General features: G+C 42.3%; 1 protein-coding gene across 1 annotated transcript; it reads left to right on the top strand.

The window, feature by feature from the left end:
* The first annotated feature begins 4 nt into the window (after positions 1-4).
* Positions 5-13,638, top strand: RSL1D1 (ribosomal L1 domain containing 1). The gene is given in 10 exon segments (XM_057749763.1): positions 5-159; positions 997-1,136; positions 2,918-3,056; positions 4,065-4,213; positions 4,300-4,401; positions 6,386-6,479; positions 6,894-7,019; positions 9,321-9,593; positions 11,431-11,733; positions 11,735-13,638. Coding segments are annotated over 10 exon segments (1,485 nt in total). The 5' UTR covers positions 5-66; the 3' UTR covers positions 11,801-13,638.
* Positions 13,639-19,870: the final 6,232 nt, after the last annotated feature.

The following is a 19,870-nucleotide window of genomic DNA, read 5'->3' as shown; positions in this document are numbered from 1 at the left end:
TGCGCATGCGCACGGGGAACCAGGGGGCTGGGATCAGCACGCACGTCTCCACGAGGTGAAGGAGAGATGGAGGCCTCGGTTTCTACCCCACCGTCAGCTTCAACCGCAACTTCAGCTTCAGCGACCCCGGCCGACCTGGAGCAGCTAGACGAAGCGCAGGTGAGTGGCCCCTAGGGAGGGGTGTTCGGAAGCGTGGCCGTGTGAGCGCTGGTGCGGCCTGCGGGCTCCGCGCAGGTGTGGACGCCTCCGGAGCTTTGGGAGGGTCGCTCGGTCGCGGTGCCCTCGGCTCGCCCGCTGCTTTGTACGCGCGGGTAGGCGCCCGCCTCCCTTCTCCGGCCCTGCGGCCTGGCTGTTTTGAGTTGGATTTTTTTCTTTTTTTTTTTTTTTTGTCCGCTCCGCGCGGCTTGCGCGTTTCTAGTTCCCCGACCAGGGATCGAACCCTATCCCCTGCAGTGGAAGCGCGAAGTCCTAACCATTGGACCGCCAGGGAAGTCCCTTATCCTGAGTTGAATTGCAGGTATAACTTGGGGCCCTGGGGTGAGGTCCACCTGGCTGTGCTTCTCTGCCTTTGACTTTGGCCAAGTCGCTTGCTTTTTGCAAGCCTCAGTGACTTGGTATTTAAAACGGGCTCTGAGAGGAGGTGATGCACCTAAAGCGCGGTAGTCAGGGGGCCTGGCACACAGTAAGCGCTCAGGAACTGCTAGATGCAGGTGTATTGCGCTTTTATTGGAATTACTGCCTTCATCATCCAGGGCGGGGGAAGCATATTCCCATCTGTCTCAACGTCTTACATAGAAGAGGCTCTTTTCTGTAGAGGATGCTATTAGCGGATACTTAGGTGGTTACATTCCTCTGATTACAAATTGCAGGATCCTAATGGACCCGGTTGTGGAGATTACTTGCTAAAATAGAAACTGAACAGGGGCAAATGATGGGGTAGGGGCAACTGCTACATGCGATTGAGATTTAATTTATTTGTGTATCTCCACTTTGCAGGTTAAAAAGGCGGTAGAAGCTCTGTTGGCACATTCCAAATCCAGGAAAAACGCGAATGGATTGCTTTTGAATGAGAATGAAAATTTCTTTTTAATGGTGGTATTATGGAAAATTCCAAGTAAAGAACTGAGGGTCAGATTGTAAGTTCTGATTTTCTACCTTTACTGTTTTTATGTGCTTGGTCACTTTGTGGAACTTTAACAGTCGACGGCGTAGTTTCTGGTGGAAACTTTGCAAACTCAAAATACCTGAGTTGAAATAAATTGTGCCCCCCAAAAACCACAGGTCTTCAGATGTGCTTAAATTCTCTAGAATTTAAGATGTGCGTAAGTTTTCTAGAAATTTCACCAGTTTTCTGGATGTTTGGTGGACGGTTTGACCTAAGCTGTTCACTTGAAACTGAAAACCTGGTTTTGAGAGGACAAAAGTTAGAATAAATGAAACAGCTTTTGTATTTTCATAGATTTTGTTATCGTTCCATGTCAAGCTAGTTCGAAGCTAAAATTCCTGAGGCCCTGACCTCACTCCTTTATATAGAGACTATTAAAAACTTGGCGGTGAATTCCTAACAGAAAAGGAACCCATGGTCATTACACGTTCTTATTGGTAGGACTCTTAGGTGAGAGATGCTCTCTCAGCAGAGTTGCCAGACTTAGCAAATAAAAATACAAGCAATTTTTTAGTGTAAGTATGTCCCATGTAATATTGGGACATAATTATACTTCAAAAATGATTCAGTTTTGATTTTAATTATGATTTAATTTGGTTTATCTTTCATAAAGTATCACCTTTTGAATTCTGTGTATCACACATTCCATCAGATAACTTTCTACCACATAACTGAAGTCGTATAGACTCATGTATATTTTTGCCTTTAGTGTCTCAAAAGAACTTTATAAACTGTTGCCATATTAATTAAACCCCCTGAATATTTGGGGGAAAAAAAGATTCAGATTTGACTGGGTGTCCTGTATTCTGTCTAGTAACCCTGCCTCTCTGTGGAGTCCCTCGTTTCCTGGATGTTAAAAAGCCAGCTTTGCTATAGAAAACAGCATGGGGCAGAGCTGCTTTTTCTTTCCCGCATAAAGGTGGGGGCTAGGGGTTAAAAATGATTACCAATTGGAAAGACCCTTTTGACCCTCAGACTCTCTCTTAACCCATCTTCACAAACTGCCCCAGCCAGATGGCCTGAGTTGTTGCTTTCTGTATTCGGGGGTGTTCTTTATTCCACACCTCTGCCCAGGCAGTTTTTTGCTTCTGGAAAGCCCTTAGCTTCTCCAGGGTATTTTCCCAGCTGCTCGCCTTGTGGTGATTTCTGCCACGCGCCATCTTGTTTGCCAAGTCCTGCTACTTTGGATTGCTCTCTTCTTAAACTGAGGGAATGTTTCCTCAGAACATGTAGGCCTAGGAAGTGAGCTAAACCTTTTTTCCCTTTTTGAGACTCAACGTAATGCATGTTTGCTGGTCCCTGTAGGTTTGCCTGTTTGCTGTTTCAGTTGTGTTTCTGGAGCCCAGGGCTTTCTGCAGGGTAGAGTTCTGAATCAGAACTGTCCTGATGAAGCTAGGTTGTTCTAGCACATCATAGTACCTGTGCATATATAACGACGTGTAAAATAATAATAATTAAACGTGCACTATTTTGAGCATCTGATTATATTTTAACTCTAATTGTATCCCAAATATTAAGTGACATTTTGGCCTGCAGGTATTTCTGGTGATTTAGTATTTGAATATTAAATCTCCTCTGTACCACTGAAAACCAGATGTATTTTAAAATGTTCTCAGTAGCATATTTGCTTAAAAAGTGTGAATGAAGTTTATGGAAATGACAGTGAATTTATTGTGTAGTCTGTGGAATATAAACATATGTATTATCAGTTATAATGCTTTATTCTGTGGTTCGTTCTCATGTATTTTGCAGGTCCTTGCCTCATGGTATTCGATCAGATTTAGCAGATATCTGTTTATTTACCAAAGATGAACCCAATTTAACTCCTGAACAGACAGAACGTTTTTATAAGAAGCTTTTGAACAAGCATGGGATTAAAACTATTTCTCAGGTAATGAATGGCTGTAACTGACTGATGCTGAGCTGCCCGTCATGGTAGCAGCTCACGTGGCATTAAGCACTTGTTAGGTGGCTAGTCAGAATTAAGATGTCTTGTAACACAAATACTGGATTTTAAGGATTTAACATGGAAAAAGAATACAAAATATCTTAATTTCTGTAAACTATATATTAAACATCGTATTTTAGATCTGTTGTGTTCAGTAAAATCTATTCTGGGGGGGGGAACATCTCAGGTAGGGAGCAGGTTAATATTTTCAAGACGAAAGACTGGATTCAATTGAAATGACAAATAATACATTCCTAAATTACCTGGTACGTGTTTCTCTCCTAGGAATTTAATTTTTAACTTAGTTTTCACTTTTTAATTTAATTCTCATTGGCTTTAGATAGGGCATATTCCCTCTTCCCTGTGATGGGTGAGCTGTTGAGGTTTGTTGACCTAAAAGCTCAACACATGCATCAGTAACGTTCATATCTTGAAGCTCCTCTCCTTCCAGAGCATCCTGGGTTTGCCTCCGACTTGGCACTTCTCACCCTTTTTGTAGTCATTGGTACATTTTTTTAAGCTGAGGGTCCTGACTCATTTGTCCCTGTGTCTCCAGCATTTAACGTAGTGCCTGTGTTGTTCTAGATACTCAAACATGTTCACTAAACTGTGACTCTATTTTAAAATTCAAATACAAATTGCCCCAGTATAGTTGGCCTACAGTATTGTTATTTCAGGTGTACAGCATAGTGACTCAGGGTTTTCTGTTTGTGTATTTTGCAGATTATATTCCATTATAGGTTATTACAAGATGTTGGGTATAGTTTCCTGTGCTATACAATAAATCCATGTTCCTTCCCTCTTTTATGTATAGTAGTATGTATCTGTTGATCCCAAACTCCTAGTTTGTCCCTCCATCCTCCCTCTCCCCTTTGGTAACCATAAGTTTGTTTTCTATGTCTGTAAGTCTGTTTCTGTTTTGTGTATAGATTTTATTTTTACATTTTTTAGATTATTCCCCTCAGAACTTTAAAAAAGGAATATAAAGCCTATGAAGCCAAGCTTCGCCTCTTGGGTAGTTTTGACTTCTTCATTACGGACGCCAGGATCAGGCGGCTCTTACCCTCACACCTAGGGAGACATTTCTACAACAGAAAAAAGTAAGTTTCTCAGCAATGACCGGAATTTAGTAGCTGAAATTTACACGTGTGTATGTGCTGCTCTAAATGCCTTTGTGTTGTTCTAGAGTTCCAGTACCTGTAAACCTTCAGGCCAAGAATTTATCCAGAGAAATCAGTGACTGTGTAGGAGGAACTGTCTTGAACATCTCTAAAAGTGGTTCTTGCAGGTAGGTTAAAGGCATTAAGGTGTGCCTCTGTTGTTTAATTTTATATGTAATACTGATTTTATAAACTTTTTAAAATAATATAGTGTTAAGGAAGCCAGATTCTTCTGTTAAAACTAAAATTCTTTAGAAGTATTCAGTTCTCTAGAACTTTCCACAGTGGTGGAGCTAGTCCACAGCTGTGCACTCACACAGGAGAGTGAGCCACAGGGGGCTGCTGAGCATGTGAAACGTAGCTGCTGCAGCTGAGAACCTGAATTTCTAACTTTACTCGATTTTCACTAATTTAAATTGAAGAAGGCACATCTGCTGATTTGTACTGTATTGAATGGGTGCCCTTTTTTTTTTTTTGGCCGCGTCACGCAGCGTGTAGGATCTTAGTTCCCCAACCAGGGGTGGAACCCGCGCCCTCTGAACCGGGAGTGCAGAGCTGTAACCACTGAAGTGCCAGGGACGTCCCTGGACAGGGCACCTTTAGATGTTCAGGAAAACAGGAGAGTAAGACTGATGCATAGGCAACACTGGGAGTTCTGGGCTTTTGTGTCAGCCAGCATCGTTTACCCTTTAAAGGTCTACTCAGCCTTGCTGTAACTTCTAAAATGAATTCCCTGTCCCCCCTGTTTCACCAGCCCGTCACATGTGTTTATGTTGCTGCACTGATCTTCTCTTACCCGGAACTCTGAGCCGGGTGGAATCCCCCTCCCAGCCCTAGGTACTGGCGAAGACCTTTTAGGGCAGTGATTGCATCCCAGCTTTCAGGAGGACAGAACAGCCTCAGCCTTTATTTATTAGGCTGAGAAGCAGGTTAAATTTTGAGTGCCTGAGGGGAGGGCTGAGTTTGAGTTTGTGGGAAGGAAGGGAGTTTTAAACATACTCAAAATCTTTTCATAAAATCCTTCATCTGCTGACTGGGCATCTGTGGTGTGGGGATGGGCAGCTGCCAGTAGGGCGGGGTGTAGGGTGCACTCCTTCCTTCCAGAGATACCCCGCGAGCCTGTGTGTATCACAAAACAGGACCACCAGGCTGTCTTGGCTCTCTCACCAGGGAGGCCAGCCCTCAGTAGTGTCTCCAGGTAGGGTTGGGGTATGGCTGGGCGAGACGGGTGGACTCTGTTGTTGCCTTCTGCCTGCAGGTGAAAACCCCCTTGTTGGGTGAGTTAAGCAGCTGAGAAGAGTTGATGGTCAGGCCTGGATCCCCCACTTTTTGATTATAGGCTGATGTCAAGGGAAGCAGTTAGCTTGAAGGTCAGAGGCCTGGTTCAGGGTGTCCTTGCTGGTCAGTGACCGTGGGCTCACAGAGTGGGCAGAGCCCCGTCTTTGGCTGGAGGGAAGTGGGAGCACCAGCCCGTCTCACCTTCATTCTGCACTTAGCCTGCCAACAGGCACCCTGCCTTTCAGCTCCCCTGGTAGGGGGAGTGGGGGCTGCTAGGACCCGCGGAGCCAGTGGCCAAGCAGCAGCCCTTCTGGGCTTGCGGCTGCCCTCTGCTTCAGCCGAGGAGATGGTTTTGCTCTCAGCCAGAAGACACTATTACACGAGCCACTTGTTTGTTTTAGAGGTGGCCGCTGTGTCGGGGCAATGGAGCTATGAAGATAGCGAGCAGTCCTGGGGGTGGTCCTTTTTAGAACAGCCGCAGCTGGAGGTCGTTGCCTTCAGAAAAGCTTGGCTGACTCAGTGACCTGTGTTTTCTAGAGGGAAGGTAGAGCTGCCTTTGGCTCTTCCCACTGACCGTCCCAGCCTCACATGGTTAGGCGCCAGCTCCTCAGTCACCTCTTGATGTTAGGGCATATTCAGGCTGAGGGCGTTTCTAGAACATGAAGGATGAACATTTTCCTTTGAAATAAATTGAGAACTTAAAGATTTTAATGTTTCTACCTTAAGAAAAGTTTTTAAGATTGTGTATTTGTGTTTCTCACATACCTGCCTGTGCTTTATTTTGAACAAGTTCCGTTTTCAGACCTGTGTGTCTAATGCATTATTAAATTTCAGCACCATCCGCATCGGCCACACGGGGATGCAGGTTCCGCACATAGTCGAAAACGTTGTTGCCGTTACAAAAAGGCTTTCACAGAAGCTGCCGGAGGTATGGGCTCACAGGTGCTTCAGCTGCGTGGTCGTTTGTTTGTTTTTATTTTATTTATTCATTTTTGGCTGCTTTGGGTCTTTGTTTTTGCATGCGGGCTTTCTATAGTTGCAGCGAGTGGGGGCTACTCTTCATTGCAGTGTGAGGGCTTCTTATGGTGGCTTTTCTTATTGTGGAGCATGGGCTCTAGGCACTTGGGCTTCAGTAGTTGCAGTAAGTGGGCTCAGTAGTTGTTGTCCACTGGCTTATTTGCTGCGAGGCATGTGGGATCTTCCCAGACCAGGGATCAAACTCCTGTGCCCTGCATTGGCAGGCGGATTCTTAACCACTGCGTCACCAGGGAAGTCCCAACTGGTCATTCGTTTAAAAGAAGCAAAACACATACAGATGATGTTATTCTTCTCTCTGTTGCAGAAATGGCAAAGCGTGAAGCTGTTGTATGTGAAGACTGAGAGATCGGTTTCCCTGCCTGTCTTTTCTTCATTTGTCAGCAATCAGGGTGAAGCCAGGGGACTACGCACACAAAGTCAGAAGAAAAAAGTTAGTAGAAGTTCAGATCTCAGGCTGGCTTAATCCAGGCTGTAACCACAGCCCAATAAGGGAGAACAAAGGCTTAGAAGGGGCCTGTGCAGTGGAAGAGGAGCTGAGAGGGAGAAGAAAACCGAAATCTTGTCTATTGAACACTTGGTTATTTATGGGCGAAACTGAGGATTGTGTGAGGCTGACATACCTCTTGGTTTTGGTTTGTAGGTTTTCAGTGCTGCTGGTACTATTGCAAAAAGCCATATGAGAGAATACGACTTTATTCTGTTGGTTGGATCAGTCTCCTGGTTTATTTGGTCTTCCTCCAGCCATGTTCATCCATGTATCCAATGAGTTTTAGGCTCGGTCTTTTAATTTTTTGTCTCTGCAAGTTCTGTGTTTTGTTCTTTTTCAGATTATTACCTTTTTTGGTCTCCTGTTATCTATAAATAGTCTTCCACTTTGTCCTGATTCTTGGAACCCGTTAAGCATTGTTGCTTTATTGTCTGATAATTCAAACTGTAAGCGTCTTCGTGATGCAGCTGATTATCTCCACATGCTGGTTCCTGTGTACTTGGTTATCGTGGACTGTGATGGTCATTCCATTTAGAAAATTATTTGTAGAACTAATTTGAGGGTTGGGATGAAGATCTTTCCCCAGAGGATTTAGACTTAAGGCAGCAAGGCACCTTGGGGCACTCTCAGCCCAGAACCACCTGGAAGCACGTTCAAGGCTTGAGGTTCCCTGAATGACTCAAACCACCCACGGTGATAAACCTGCACGGCTTTGCCTCCAGTTCATCTCTACCCTGAGGGTCCAGCTCATTGGGGTCCCAGCTTATTGTAACGGGGTTTTTTTTTTTTTTAGAATCCCTGCCTGGTATAGACGCTGGGATTTGATTTCTCTCCACTTCACACCCCCGCCCTCCCATCCCCAGTCTTAAGGGCTGTTAAAAGTTAGAGATCAGCAAATACTCTCAGAGCAAACATTTCTTGGCAGTGTAATCAGTTCATCAGTGCTTTTATGAAAAAAATTGTTAATGTTACCCCACTTTTTATTTTTAATAAGTTTATGTATTTTTTGGCTGCGTTGGGTCATCGTTTCTGTGCGAGGGCTTTCTCTAGTTGCAGTGAGCAGGGGTGGGGGGCGGGGGGGTACTCGTCCGTTGCAGTGCTCGGGCTTCTCATTGTGGTGGCTTCTCTTGTGGAGCACAGGCTCTAGGCATGTGGGCTTCAGTAGTTGTGGCATGTGAGTTTCAGTAGTTGTGGCTCACGGGCTCTAGAGCGCAGGCTCAGTAGTTGTGGCACATGAGCTTAGTTGCTCCGTGGCATGTGGGATCTTCATGGACCAGGGATTGAACCCGTGGCCCTTGCATTGGCAGGCAGATTCCCAACCACTGGGCCACCAGGGAAGTCCTTTACTTGTTTTCATAATCCAAAATAACATAAACTGCTGTTGTTGAAAATAGGAAGTCTGAATTTTTTTGCCGTTTGTCAGATTCATTTGAGGGCTTTGTGACAGTGTTGGAATTGCTGGTTAAAATGGTATTTTGACTCAGTTACAAATGTTATTTAACAGTACTCTGTGGTAAGGATAATGGACCTCTAGCTAAGTAAACTTGCTACTGCTTTAACTCTCAACCACAAACTAAGGCAGGAAAAAAATGTCAGGGTTTTTGGTTTTTGTAAGAGCTTCGTGGAGATGCACAGTCACCCATCTCTACACGGGGGGATTAGTTCCAGGATCCCTGTCATGGATGCTGAAATTTGTGGATGCTGAAGTCCCTATATAAGGTGGCATAGTATTTGCACATGAACTACACACATCCTCCTGCATCCTTTAAATCATCTTTAGATGGTTTATAACACCTACTACAGTGTGAGCACTATGTAAATAGTTGCCAGAGTGCAACAAATTTAAGTTTTGCTTTTTGGAACTTTCTGGAATTTTCTTTTTTCCCCTGAATATTTTTGATTCAAGTTTGGTTGAATTTGCAGATGTGTAACCTGTATATATGGAAGACCAACTAATTTACCTCACATACTGTACAATTCTGGATTGTTCATTACCTGTAAATGAGGTTGACGTCCACACAACTGGTGACTGCACACTTTAGGTACCCTGATTCTGAATATAATTTACCACATAAAATGCATCTTTGGCTGTGACTCTGAAATAGAGTGGAGTTGGGGTTTAGGTGCTGGTCACGGCCCTTTCAGGGAGCTTATGAGTGGCCTGACTGCACATGCTAAGTCTGTGGCGTTTATTTACCAACAAAAGATTCCCCCATTAAAATCATGCTTGGTTTTTTTTGGTAGGTAGCAAAGAAAAGCCAAAAGAAGAAAGAACATCTTAAAAGACAACAGGAGAAGAAAGGAAACAAGAAGCTTACGAAACAGGCTAGAAAGGCTGCACCAGCCCCGACGACAGATGCAGCAGCCCCCAAAACTGGTGGTGCTCCAGCCCAGGACCCTGGACCCCAGAATGAAACCAGCGGGGTGAGTGCCCCACCTAAAGTGCAAGACGAGCCTGAAGATGAGATCCCACTGCTGGTACCAGTGAAGGAAACGCCAGCTGCAGGACGCGTAGAGGTATTTTCATTAATATTTAATATCCATCAGGGACAGGTTCCAGGGCCCCCATGTGCCAGGCAGGCGCTTGGTGGGGGACAGGAAGTGCTGCGCAGCTGGGAGGCATCGTTTGTAGAAATCTGTTCTACCAGAGATTGTGAACTCAGGGATGAAAAATACTGGCGTAAACCCCGAGAACCCCTGACTGACTCTACCCCTCTTAAATATTGGAGTGATATGTCGTCAGCACAGCCTTTCATGTACCTTGGAATCAAGGGAGAATGGGCCGTATTAATAATTGTAAGAAACGTTGCCTGTGGTTTTGAAAAGCAGGTTTGGTTTCTAAAGGTGAGTCCTCAGTCACCACATAATTAGTTTTAGAAAACTTCCCAAGGGAGACTTGGGTGCTGGATCCAAGCCGTGAAAGCACTGAGTCCTGACCACTGGACTGCCAGGGAATTCCCATTTTGGTAATGTTTTTACTCATAGTATCCATCCAACTGTTGCGGGGGAGACCTCTTGAAAATAAGGGGAGAAATGGGTCCCTAAAAGCCTAGAGGGCTGCCCTCACCATGTGTGCATGAGACTCGAGGCTCCTCTGGGCACAGCCCTTTAGGGTTGACCCAGGGCCATTACTGTACTTTACCTATTACATATTTTTTCCTCACAGTAATCCTTAAAGTCAGAATTATAATTTTTCTCTACTAGAGAAAATATTCCTTTTACACTGTCCCCAAAATGCTACTAAATTTTTGAATATACTTGAAATTAATGTTGATAATCAGTATACTAACTGTGGGCAGTATAATTGTTTCTAGAAAAAGTAAGCTGTTTCCGTTATGATGGGACTGGCAGGTGATGGGTTGGAAAATAAAGAGTGGAAAGCATGCTGCATGGGTGATGCGTGTCAAGGGTTGTAGGCATGTTGGTGCCCTTTGAACTCATCTAGGAAAGTCACATCATTGTTCACTGTAGAAGCAGAAATGAGAAAATGTCATGAACCCTTGCAGTATTTTCTATAAAGTTATTCAAAATAGCATTGAGTGCGAGTTTATAGTGCTTAGGAAATACTAATGAGATAATTAGGGATAGGGCATAATATTGGGCTTATAAATACATACATACTCACGGGGAAATGGTAGTGATAATAGTTAAGACTGTGGTAGAGTTATTGAGGAGTTTTGTTTTTTGTATTTTTGATATTTTTCCAAATTTCCATCATCTGTTATTTTATATTAATCCAAAAACAGTTTCGTTGTGTTGGTTGTTTTGCCTGTGTGACCTCTTTCTGCATAGGACAAGAGCCCATTGCTGGAGTGTTGTCCTCAGATCTTCAGCCATATTCTGAGCTGCTTAAAAAATCCAGGATTTCTGGCCTGGAACACAGTCCCCTCAAAGAACCGCTCAGTCAGACATTGGGAAATGGGTTTTGCTAACAGGCACCCCAGTTGGGTTTCACACACACTGTTTGGGGACCCCCTGCCCTAATCCACATGCAGGGAATTTACAGCTGAAGGTGAAGAAGAGTCAGGATTAGACCACAGGTCTCCCCACCTGTTCCCAGTGCTTCCAGGAGTCCTTGGCGCCAGCTACAGAGAAAGATGGCTTTCCTCTGATCGGACCTGGGGGAGGCCAGAGTCCTTTCTGCAGTCGTTAATAATGGAGTACAGCTGCCTCTTGAAGATGTTGGCAAGGCAGAAGGAAAAGACCATTCCTCGTTCATCATGCTGCGGTGTGCCTCTTAGGGGTTCCCTAAATTTTAAGAACAGTAACTCTTGGAGTTAACATTGTCATTTGTCTCTCCCATGCCTCCCCCCCCCCTTCTACCCTCCAGACTTAACTCTTTTCTTTTTCTTAGATACAAAAAGGTGCCACAGGAAAGAAGTCTCCAAAAAAGAATCCTGGTCCCAACACACCTCATGGGAAGAAGAGAAAGGCCTCCCCAGCTTTGGAGACCCCATCAGCTGCAGCGCCCAAGACCCCAGGTAAAGGCCCAGGGAAGAAGGCAAGAATCAAAGAAGAGGTGGAGAAAGAAAGAACCTCTTCACTGGGGAAAAAAGACCCAAGACAGACTCCCAAAAAGCCAGAGGCCAAGTTCTTCACTACTGCTAGTAAATCTGCAAAGAAAGCTCCCCGTACCCCGAAACAGTGGCCCAAAAAACCCAAAGTACCCCAGTCAACCTAAAATCAGAGACTCAACCAGCAGGAAACTCATCAGAGCTATCTGAAGAGCTTGTAAAAATAGCTGGGTCCTGACCCTCCATTGCAACTGCTGAGTGAGGCCTAGACTTAAATGTTTTTTAAAACTTCCACAAGTAATTCTGATATGTGTTCAAGGGTATAAGAACCAGTAGTTTGAGTAAATCCATTTATTTCATCACTCTTCTGTGTATTTGCTAATATAATAGAGGAAAAATACCGTGCTTCTCTGTGGCTTTGTTTTTTATTATTAAAGTGTAACATTTGTTCCTCAATACTGTCGCTATTCCATACTTTCTTGATTTCCCCTGCTTTAAACCATTTGTTCACGTGGCAGCTCTATGACAGTAATTTGTGCAAACATTTCCAAAGCTCATCTGTGGGCCACTGATGGGCTCACTGCATGCAAATCAGCCATGGAACTTAGGACCAGTTCCAGTTTCTTGGCCTTCATGCTGAGCTGGTCCATCTTGGTGGGTCTTGGGAAAGGCCCTGGAATCAAAATTAAAGGAATTGATTCCAGGGCCCAGGTGGGGATCAGCCCAGGTTGCAGATCACTGAGTTAGCGTACATCTGCTGAGGCACCGGATCGAATCCTGCACGCTGGAGGCAAGAAGATATTTATCTTCCATAAGCCTTTCCATCTTTCCCCTGGTTACTCCTCATGCTACATAGATTTACCTACATGTGACAACGCTAGGGCAGGAAGCTTGGGAGAGTAGACTCTTAAACTCTGAGTCATTGATATATATATCCTGAGGCAGTAAATGACTTTGCAGGCACTCAGCCTTTCGCTGGATTTGAGCTGGGGTACACATCTCTAGTAGTAAGTGACGTAGTCACTGTAATACAGGAAAGGCTAAAGTGAGGCATGCTTTCAAAGATAATATGAGTAAAAGAATAAAAGCTTTAGATGGTTTTCCAGCAAGTCGAGGATTCGAGACAGCTTTTTAAATCATGAAAGCCTCTGAAATACAAAATACCTTGCCTTTAATTTCACAGTCCTTTCAAAGTGAGTATACTACATTTAATGTAGGGGTTTAGTGTAATTTACCATAGAAACTAGGTTCTGTGGGCAGGTGGTCAGACAGACTTATTTCACTTATTCAAAGATGTAAGCCAGCTGCTTTGCGTGGGGCAAACTCACCTACCTCGTCACATAATCTGTGCTCTCCGTGACAGTCTGCTGGGGAGAGCTGCGTGGTGTTTTAATCCCACCCTCTAGCCAGCTAGAGATTTTGCAACACCCAGTGGTTCTTTGGGCTGTAGCTTAGTCCCTGTTGAGTACGATGGAGATATTTACCTTCCTGTTCCATTGCGCATCTAGTTTCCCTCTAGTAAATTCTCATAGTTCTCTGTGTTGAAAAGAGCAGATTTATTTAAGTTTCTTGAGCAGGATGGTAGTTTGTGACAATGGAAGGCCACAGTTGAGTTAGAAATAATTCCAAATTGTATAGAAAACGTTCAGATCATGGTGCTAGATTTCCAAGGCTTAAGAAGGTTGAGGGGGCGCCTTACCTGGCGGCTAAAAGGGCTGTGAGCCGATAATGGCCTACGAGGGGCCAACAGGAGTCCTGGAAATCTATGCAGTGAATTACGTTCTTTTGTGGGTTAAGAGGTGGAGTATATGGCTTATGTTTCACTGGAAGTCAACACTGGATTTCTGGATTCGTCCTCCATGCTGTAGAGATTTAATGGGCAAAACCAGATCTGGTGGGAGAAACCAGCATTTTTGTTGTGAAGAAATATTTGAATCTTAATTTGTTTTTTAGGAACTGTAATAAGCATGGAAATTTTAATGTTTTAAATGCCTTGAATGTATTTAAGACTGTCCAAGTGTTCAATAAAGTCACATTGTATTTCATAGTCTGGAGAAATATTTAAATGTGAGTACGAAGAAATTGCTAAATCATATTGTTGTATCACCAGACCAAAAACACTTTATATTTACTTTCAGGTCATGGATGTTTAAGGGTTTAATTAGCAAGTCTTTTGACATTGAATTAACTATTTGAAGGTTCTGCACTACCTACATTTTTTTCTCTTAAATTTGCTATGTTTTCCTTGCCTATAGTTAGTCTGTTAATAGTCACAACACCAAGATTCCCAATTAGGACTTTATGGAGTATGAAAAGCCCTCATCAGTCCTTGGGTCTTTAAGGAGTTAATGCATGTGATGAAAGACCACAAATAAAATTTTGGTTATAGTGATGTCTGTATAATGATCCTGGAGACAGAAAATGGCAAATTCTTTAGGTGGTTATATTTAACCCCAGATTCTACATCTCACTGAACACTATCTTAAAAAGATGAACACTACATCTCACTTAACATTGTTTGTATAACTCAGGGCATTTTCTATACTTGAAGCTGCAGGAAGTAGGGCGTACCTGTGATTTTGACTCACCTAAAAAGGTGTGTTTTAGCTCTCCACAAGATGTTAGCTGATGTGACTCAATCAACTTTTCATTGTAGATTTCCCTCAAAATCTATTCCTCAACTGTACTCAACCTTGCAATGACACGGTCTCAAAAACTTTGTTGAACTCAGCTATTGAGCCACCAAGTTTTTATTTCATTCACTCAGACATCCAGTTACCCACATACCCTTTAACCATTAAGTTCCTACAAACTGCCAAGGTACCAGGCTTGGAAAACTAGTACACAGAACACAGCTCTGCCCTTCAAGAGATGCCCTGGTCTAGTTGGCATCCTCAGAATTTTGATACGGGGCACAGTTTGGCTGCAAGGAGGTGGGCCCAGGGCCTAGGGAACTTCTCTTGATACCTATCAACTGTTGTAAACTTAGAATGTATGTTTTTGGAAGGAAGTGCTAGTGGAGATCATGGGAAGGGACTAGAAAAAAGAACTAGACATACAGACCAATGGAATGGAATAGAGAATGCGGAAATAATCCCTTATGTTTATGCTCAACTGATTTTTGACAAGAGTGGCAAGACAATTCAGTGGGAAAAGACAGTCTTCAACTAATGGAAAATAAAATGGATCTTAGACCTAAATGTAAACACTTAAATGCTTAGAAGAAAAATCAGGAGTAAATCCTCCGGACCTTGGCTAAGGCAGTAGTTTCTTAGCTATGCTACCTAAGACGTAAGTGCTAAAAGAAAAATTGGACTTCATCCAAATTTAAAACTTTGGTGCTTCAAAGGACATCATCAAAAAAGTGAAAAGGCAACCTACAGAATGAAGGGACATACGTACTTGAGAAAGGATGTGTATTTAGAATATATTAATTTTTATAATTCAATAGTAAGACAATCCAATGTTTAAAATGAGCGAAGGATCAGAACGGACATTTGCCCAAAGAAGATATATGAATGGTCAACAAGCACATGAAAAGATGATCACTGTTAGTCATCAGGAAAATACTAATCAAAACCACAATGGGATACCACGTCACACCACTAGGATGGCTGTAACCCAAAAGGCAGTAAAAAGATGGATGTGAAGAAATTGGAACCCTCATTACGTTGCAGGTGGGAATGTGAAATGGTACAGCTGCTTTGGAAAACAGCCTGGCATTTCCTGGAAGAGTTTAAAACCTAGAGTTACCATATCCATTCCTTTGTATACACCCAAGAGCATTAAGAACATAGGTCCACAAAAAGACTTGTACATGAATGTTTATAGCAGCACTATTCTTAACAGACAGGAAGTGAAAACAACCCCATGTCCATCAGCTGATGAATGGATAAAGAAAATGTAACATATCCATTCAATGGAATATTCAGCCACAAAAAGGAAAGACTTAACTGATGCATGCCACAACATGGATGGACCTTGAAAATACTATTAAGTAAAAGGAGCCAGACACAAAGACCATATATTGTAATATTTCATTTATATAAAATGTTCAGAATAGGCAAAGCCATAGAGACAGAAAGTAGATTAGTGGTTGCCAAGGTCAGGGGGTGGGAGGGGATGGGAAGTGACCACTAATGGGTACAGGGTTTCTCTCTGAGGTGATTTAAATGTCCTGGAATTAGTGGTGATGGTTGTAGAGTTCTGTGAAAATACTGAAAACCAGTGAACTGTACAATTGCAAAGGGTAAATTCTATGTTACATGAATTATCTCTATACAGCTTTGATAAGAAAAATGTATGTTCACAGAAGCAAGTTCAAAGTTCACATTTACAAATATAAAAATGGGAATTTCATACAAATTCAATATTTAATATCTAATAGGGTATATTTTATTTTAATATAATTGTAAAATATAGAAAATGTTTTGCATTTTCCCCACGAATCTCACGTGGATGCCTCTAAATCCCTTTCATTTTCTCCCTGGGTACCACACAGTTGTTGACACCACAGTTAGGGTTCTAGGTGTGCCCTAATGTGAGCAAATTATGTATCTATTGGGTTAGCAGAAGGGGAATAATTCTAGAACCAGATGGAGTTTTTTTTGTTGTTTTGTTTTTAAGGGGACAGGGCTGGTGGGTGGTGAGCTGACCTTGCCTGCCACACTTTATTTTTTTATTTTAAAATTTGTTTTATTTTTGGCTGCATTGAGTCTTCATTGCTGTGCACTGGCTTTCTGTAGTTGCAGAGAGCAAGGGCTACTCTTCGTTGCCATGCGCAGGCTTCATATTGCGTGGCTTCTCTTTGTTGTGGAGCACGGGCTCTAGGCACACGGGCTTCAGTAGTTGTGGCACATGGGCTCAGTAGTTGTGGCTCACAGGCTCTGGAGCTCAGGCTTAGCAGTTGTGGCGCACGGGCTTTGTGGCTTCTCGGCATGTGGGATCCTCCCGGACCAGAACTCGAACCCGTGTTCCCTGCATTGGCAGGCGGATTCTTAACCACTGAGCCACCAGGGAAGCCCCAGATGGATTTGTTTCAATCCTAATTCTATTGTTTCTGTACCACCACTCAACCTTAACCTCTCTGATCCCCAGATTTCTCATTTATAAAATGGGGATTAATATACTCACTGTAGAGGGTGCTCACAAGATTTAGCGTTATAAAAGTGGCATGTAGTAGGTGCTTAATAAGTCATATCCATTTTAATGACAAGTTCATAACTGATGTTCCCCTTTAGAGCCTGCAGTAATGAAAGCATTAAGCCTGCGTTCTTGAATGGCTTTAGCTTCCAAATGGTCATACCCATTGACATAGCAATTAAACTGTTCGGAATAAATATGTACTTTAAAAAGGAACAAAGTTGCATGCAATGATCTATATGTAAGGTACTAATTTTTAATACGGGAAAAACAGAAAAATTTAATAACAGTATTACAATGAGTTGGTTAAATCCTTATGGTTTTGGACACAGAGCAATGAATTGAAAACCTCTGCAATCATTACAAATGATACAGAAAGATGTGCAAAGAAATATTTAAATTCAATGTTTAAATTAATAAACCTGGAATGTTGACTGTGGAGCCCTATGGCAAAGACACAGAACAGAAGAAGCACCTGGACTAAGTCCAATAGCAGCTGTCAGCAAGGGCTCTTTTGACCTTGGCCAAACAGCCCCTTCCCACTCCAAGGCCTTGGCTGAAAAGACCACCCCCTGCCTCCCCACTCCTTACTAGGTAAAGTATCCAACATTTAGCAACCTGACCAATCACCTAATGACATCCTTTGCCTTATGGCGTACTGACCAATCAATTAATGCCATTTTCCTAGCAAGAATTTTCTTTGAGGGTATAAAAATTGGCTACAAGCTCACGAAAGTGTCAGCCCTCCCTGGTCTGCCAGGAAGTGATCCCTCTGTCTTTACAGCATCTCTTCTCTCTCATAAACTCTCTCTTCCTTACATTCTGCCTTGTGTCTGGAAATTCTTTTCCAACCCGTGCTAGGACCTCAACATTTACTATTTATTATTAATGGGACAGAGAAAGTTACATTATACACAAGCTCTTTCCAGTTCTGTCTTAAAGTTTATATCTGCAACAAAAGGGCTAATTTCTACAAAGTGCTAAAAACAGCTATCTCTGGGTGGTGAATTATAGGTGGTTTTTATTCTTTAAGTGTTTCCATAATTTCTAATTTTTTCAAAAGGCACAGGGATTACTTTTATAATCAGAAAAAAAGTGTTTAGAAAGTAAAAGGAAAATTACTGAGTTTCTTTCCTTATTCTCATGACTTACTGAAAAGTTACAAGAAGTGAAACTTGTCGAAAGACGCTCCTCAGCCCTCATGGCAAAGAACTAGAGAGCAGAGCAAAAAGACATTTGGTTTTTCCATCTCAGAGCACTGCCCAGTCATTCTTCACTAATCTTACATATAGGCAATTCTCACATGTATACATGTAGATCTTCTGTGTTGGTGGTTGTTGTTTTTAAGACAATTTTTTAAAAGCAGTTTTAGGTTAACAGCAAAATTGAGCAGAAGGTACAGAGATTTCTCATATACCTCTGTCTCCCTGCCCACCTTGCATAGCCTTATCCATTAATAACATTCACACCAGAGTGGTGCATTTGTTACAACTGATGAACCTACACTGACACGTCATCATCACCCAAAGTTCATAGTTTATATTAGGGTTCACTGTGGATGTTGTACATTGTATGGGTTTGGACAAATGTATAAGACTGTGCCTCCACCATTGTGGTATCACACAGAGTATTTTCATTGCCCTAAAAATCACCTGCACTTCACCTATTCATCCTTCTCCCCTCCCCCCACCAGAACCCCTGGCAGCCACTGATCTTTGTACCGTCTCCACAGTTTTGCCTGTTCCAAAATGTCATATAGTTGGAATCATACAACAGGTAGCCTTTTCAGACTGCCTTCTTTCACTTAGTAATAGGTGTTTAAGATTCTTCCATGTCTTCTCATGGTTTGATAGCACATTTATTTTCAGTGCTGAGTAATATCCCATTGCCTGGAATATTATTATTATTGTCTGCCAAGTTTTGGGACAATTGTGAATAAAGCTGCTATCAACATCTGTGTGCAGCTTTTTGTGAGAACGTAAGTTTGCAAACTCTTTGGATAAATACCAAGGAGTGTGATTGCTGTATCATAAGATTAGAGAATGTTTAGTTGTATAAGAAGGTGCCAAACTGTCTTCCAAAGTAGTGGCACCATTTTGCATTCCCATCAGCAATAAATGAGAGCTCCCCGTCAGCATTTGGTGTTGTCAGTGTTCTGGATTTTGGTCATTCTATTGGGTGTGTAGTGGCATCTCGTGGTTTCAATTTACATTTCCCTGATGACATATGATGTGGAGCATCTTTTCATATACTTATTTGCCATCTGTATATCTTATTATTATTCTTTTTTTTTTTAATCTTCTTTAGTGAGGTATCTATTAAGATCTTTGGCTATTTTTACAAAAGCCCAGGGCCAGATGGATTCACAGGCAAATTCTATTAAACATTTAGAGAAGAGCTAACACCTATCCTTCTCAAACTCTTCCAAAATATAGCAGAAGGAGGAACACTTCCAAACTCATCCTACGAGGCCACCATCAGCCTGATACCAAAACCAGGCAAAGATGTCACAAAAAAAGAACATTACAGGCCAATAGCACTGATGAATATAGATGCAAAAATCCTCAACAAAATACTAGCTAACAGAATCCAACAGCACAAAAAAAAAAACATACACCATGATCAAGTGGGGTTTATCCCTGGAATGCACGGATTCTTCAATATATGCAAATCAATCAATGTGATACATCATATCAACAAATTGAAGGATTAAAAACCATATGATAATCTCAATAGATGCGGAAAAAGTTTTTGACAAAATTCAACATCCATTTATGGTAAAAACTCTTCAGAAAATGGGCATAGAAGGAAATTACCTCAACATAATAAAAGCCATATATGAGAAACCAAAAGCCAACATCGTTCCAAATGATGAAAAACTGAAAGCACTCCCTCTAAGCACAGGAACAAGACAAGGGTGTCCACTCTCACCATTATTATTTAACATAGTTTTGGAAGTTTTAGCCACAGCAATGAGAGAAGAAAATGAAATAAAAGGAATCCAAATTAGAAAAGAAGTAAAAATGTCACTCTTTGCAGATGACATGATATTATATATAGAAAACCCTAAAGACTCTACCAGAAAACTGCTAGCACTAATCTATGAATTTAGTAAAGTAGCAGGATATAAAATTAATG

This window comes from Hippopotamus amphibius, chromosome 9, assembly GCF_030028045.1.
Source record: "Hippopotamus amphibius kiboko isolate mHipAmp2 chromosome 9, mHipAmp2.hap2, whole genome shotgun sequence".
Taxonomy (NCBI): domain Eukaryota; kingdom Metazoa; phylum Chordata; class Mammalia; order Artiodactyla; family Hippopotamidae; genus Hippopotamus; species Hippopotamus amphibius.
This window is presented reverse-complemented; position numbering and strand designations above follow the sequence as displayed.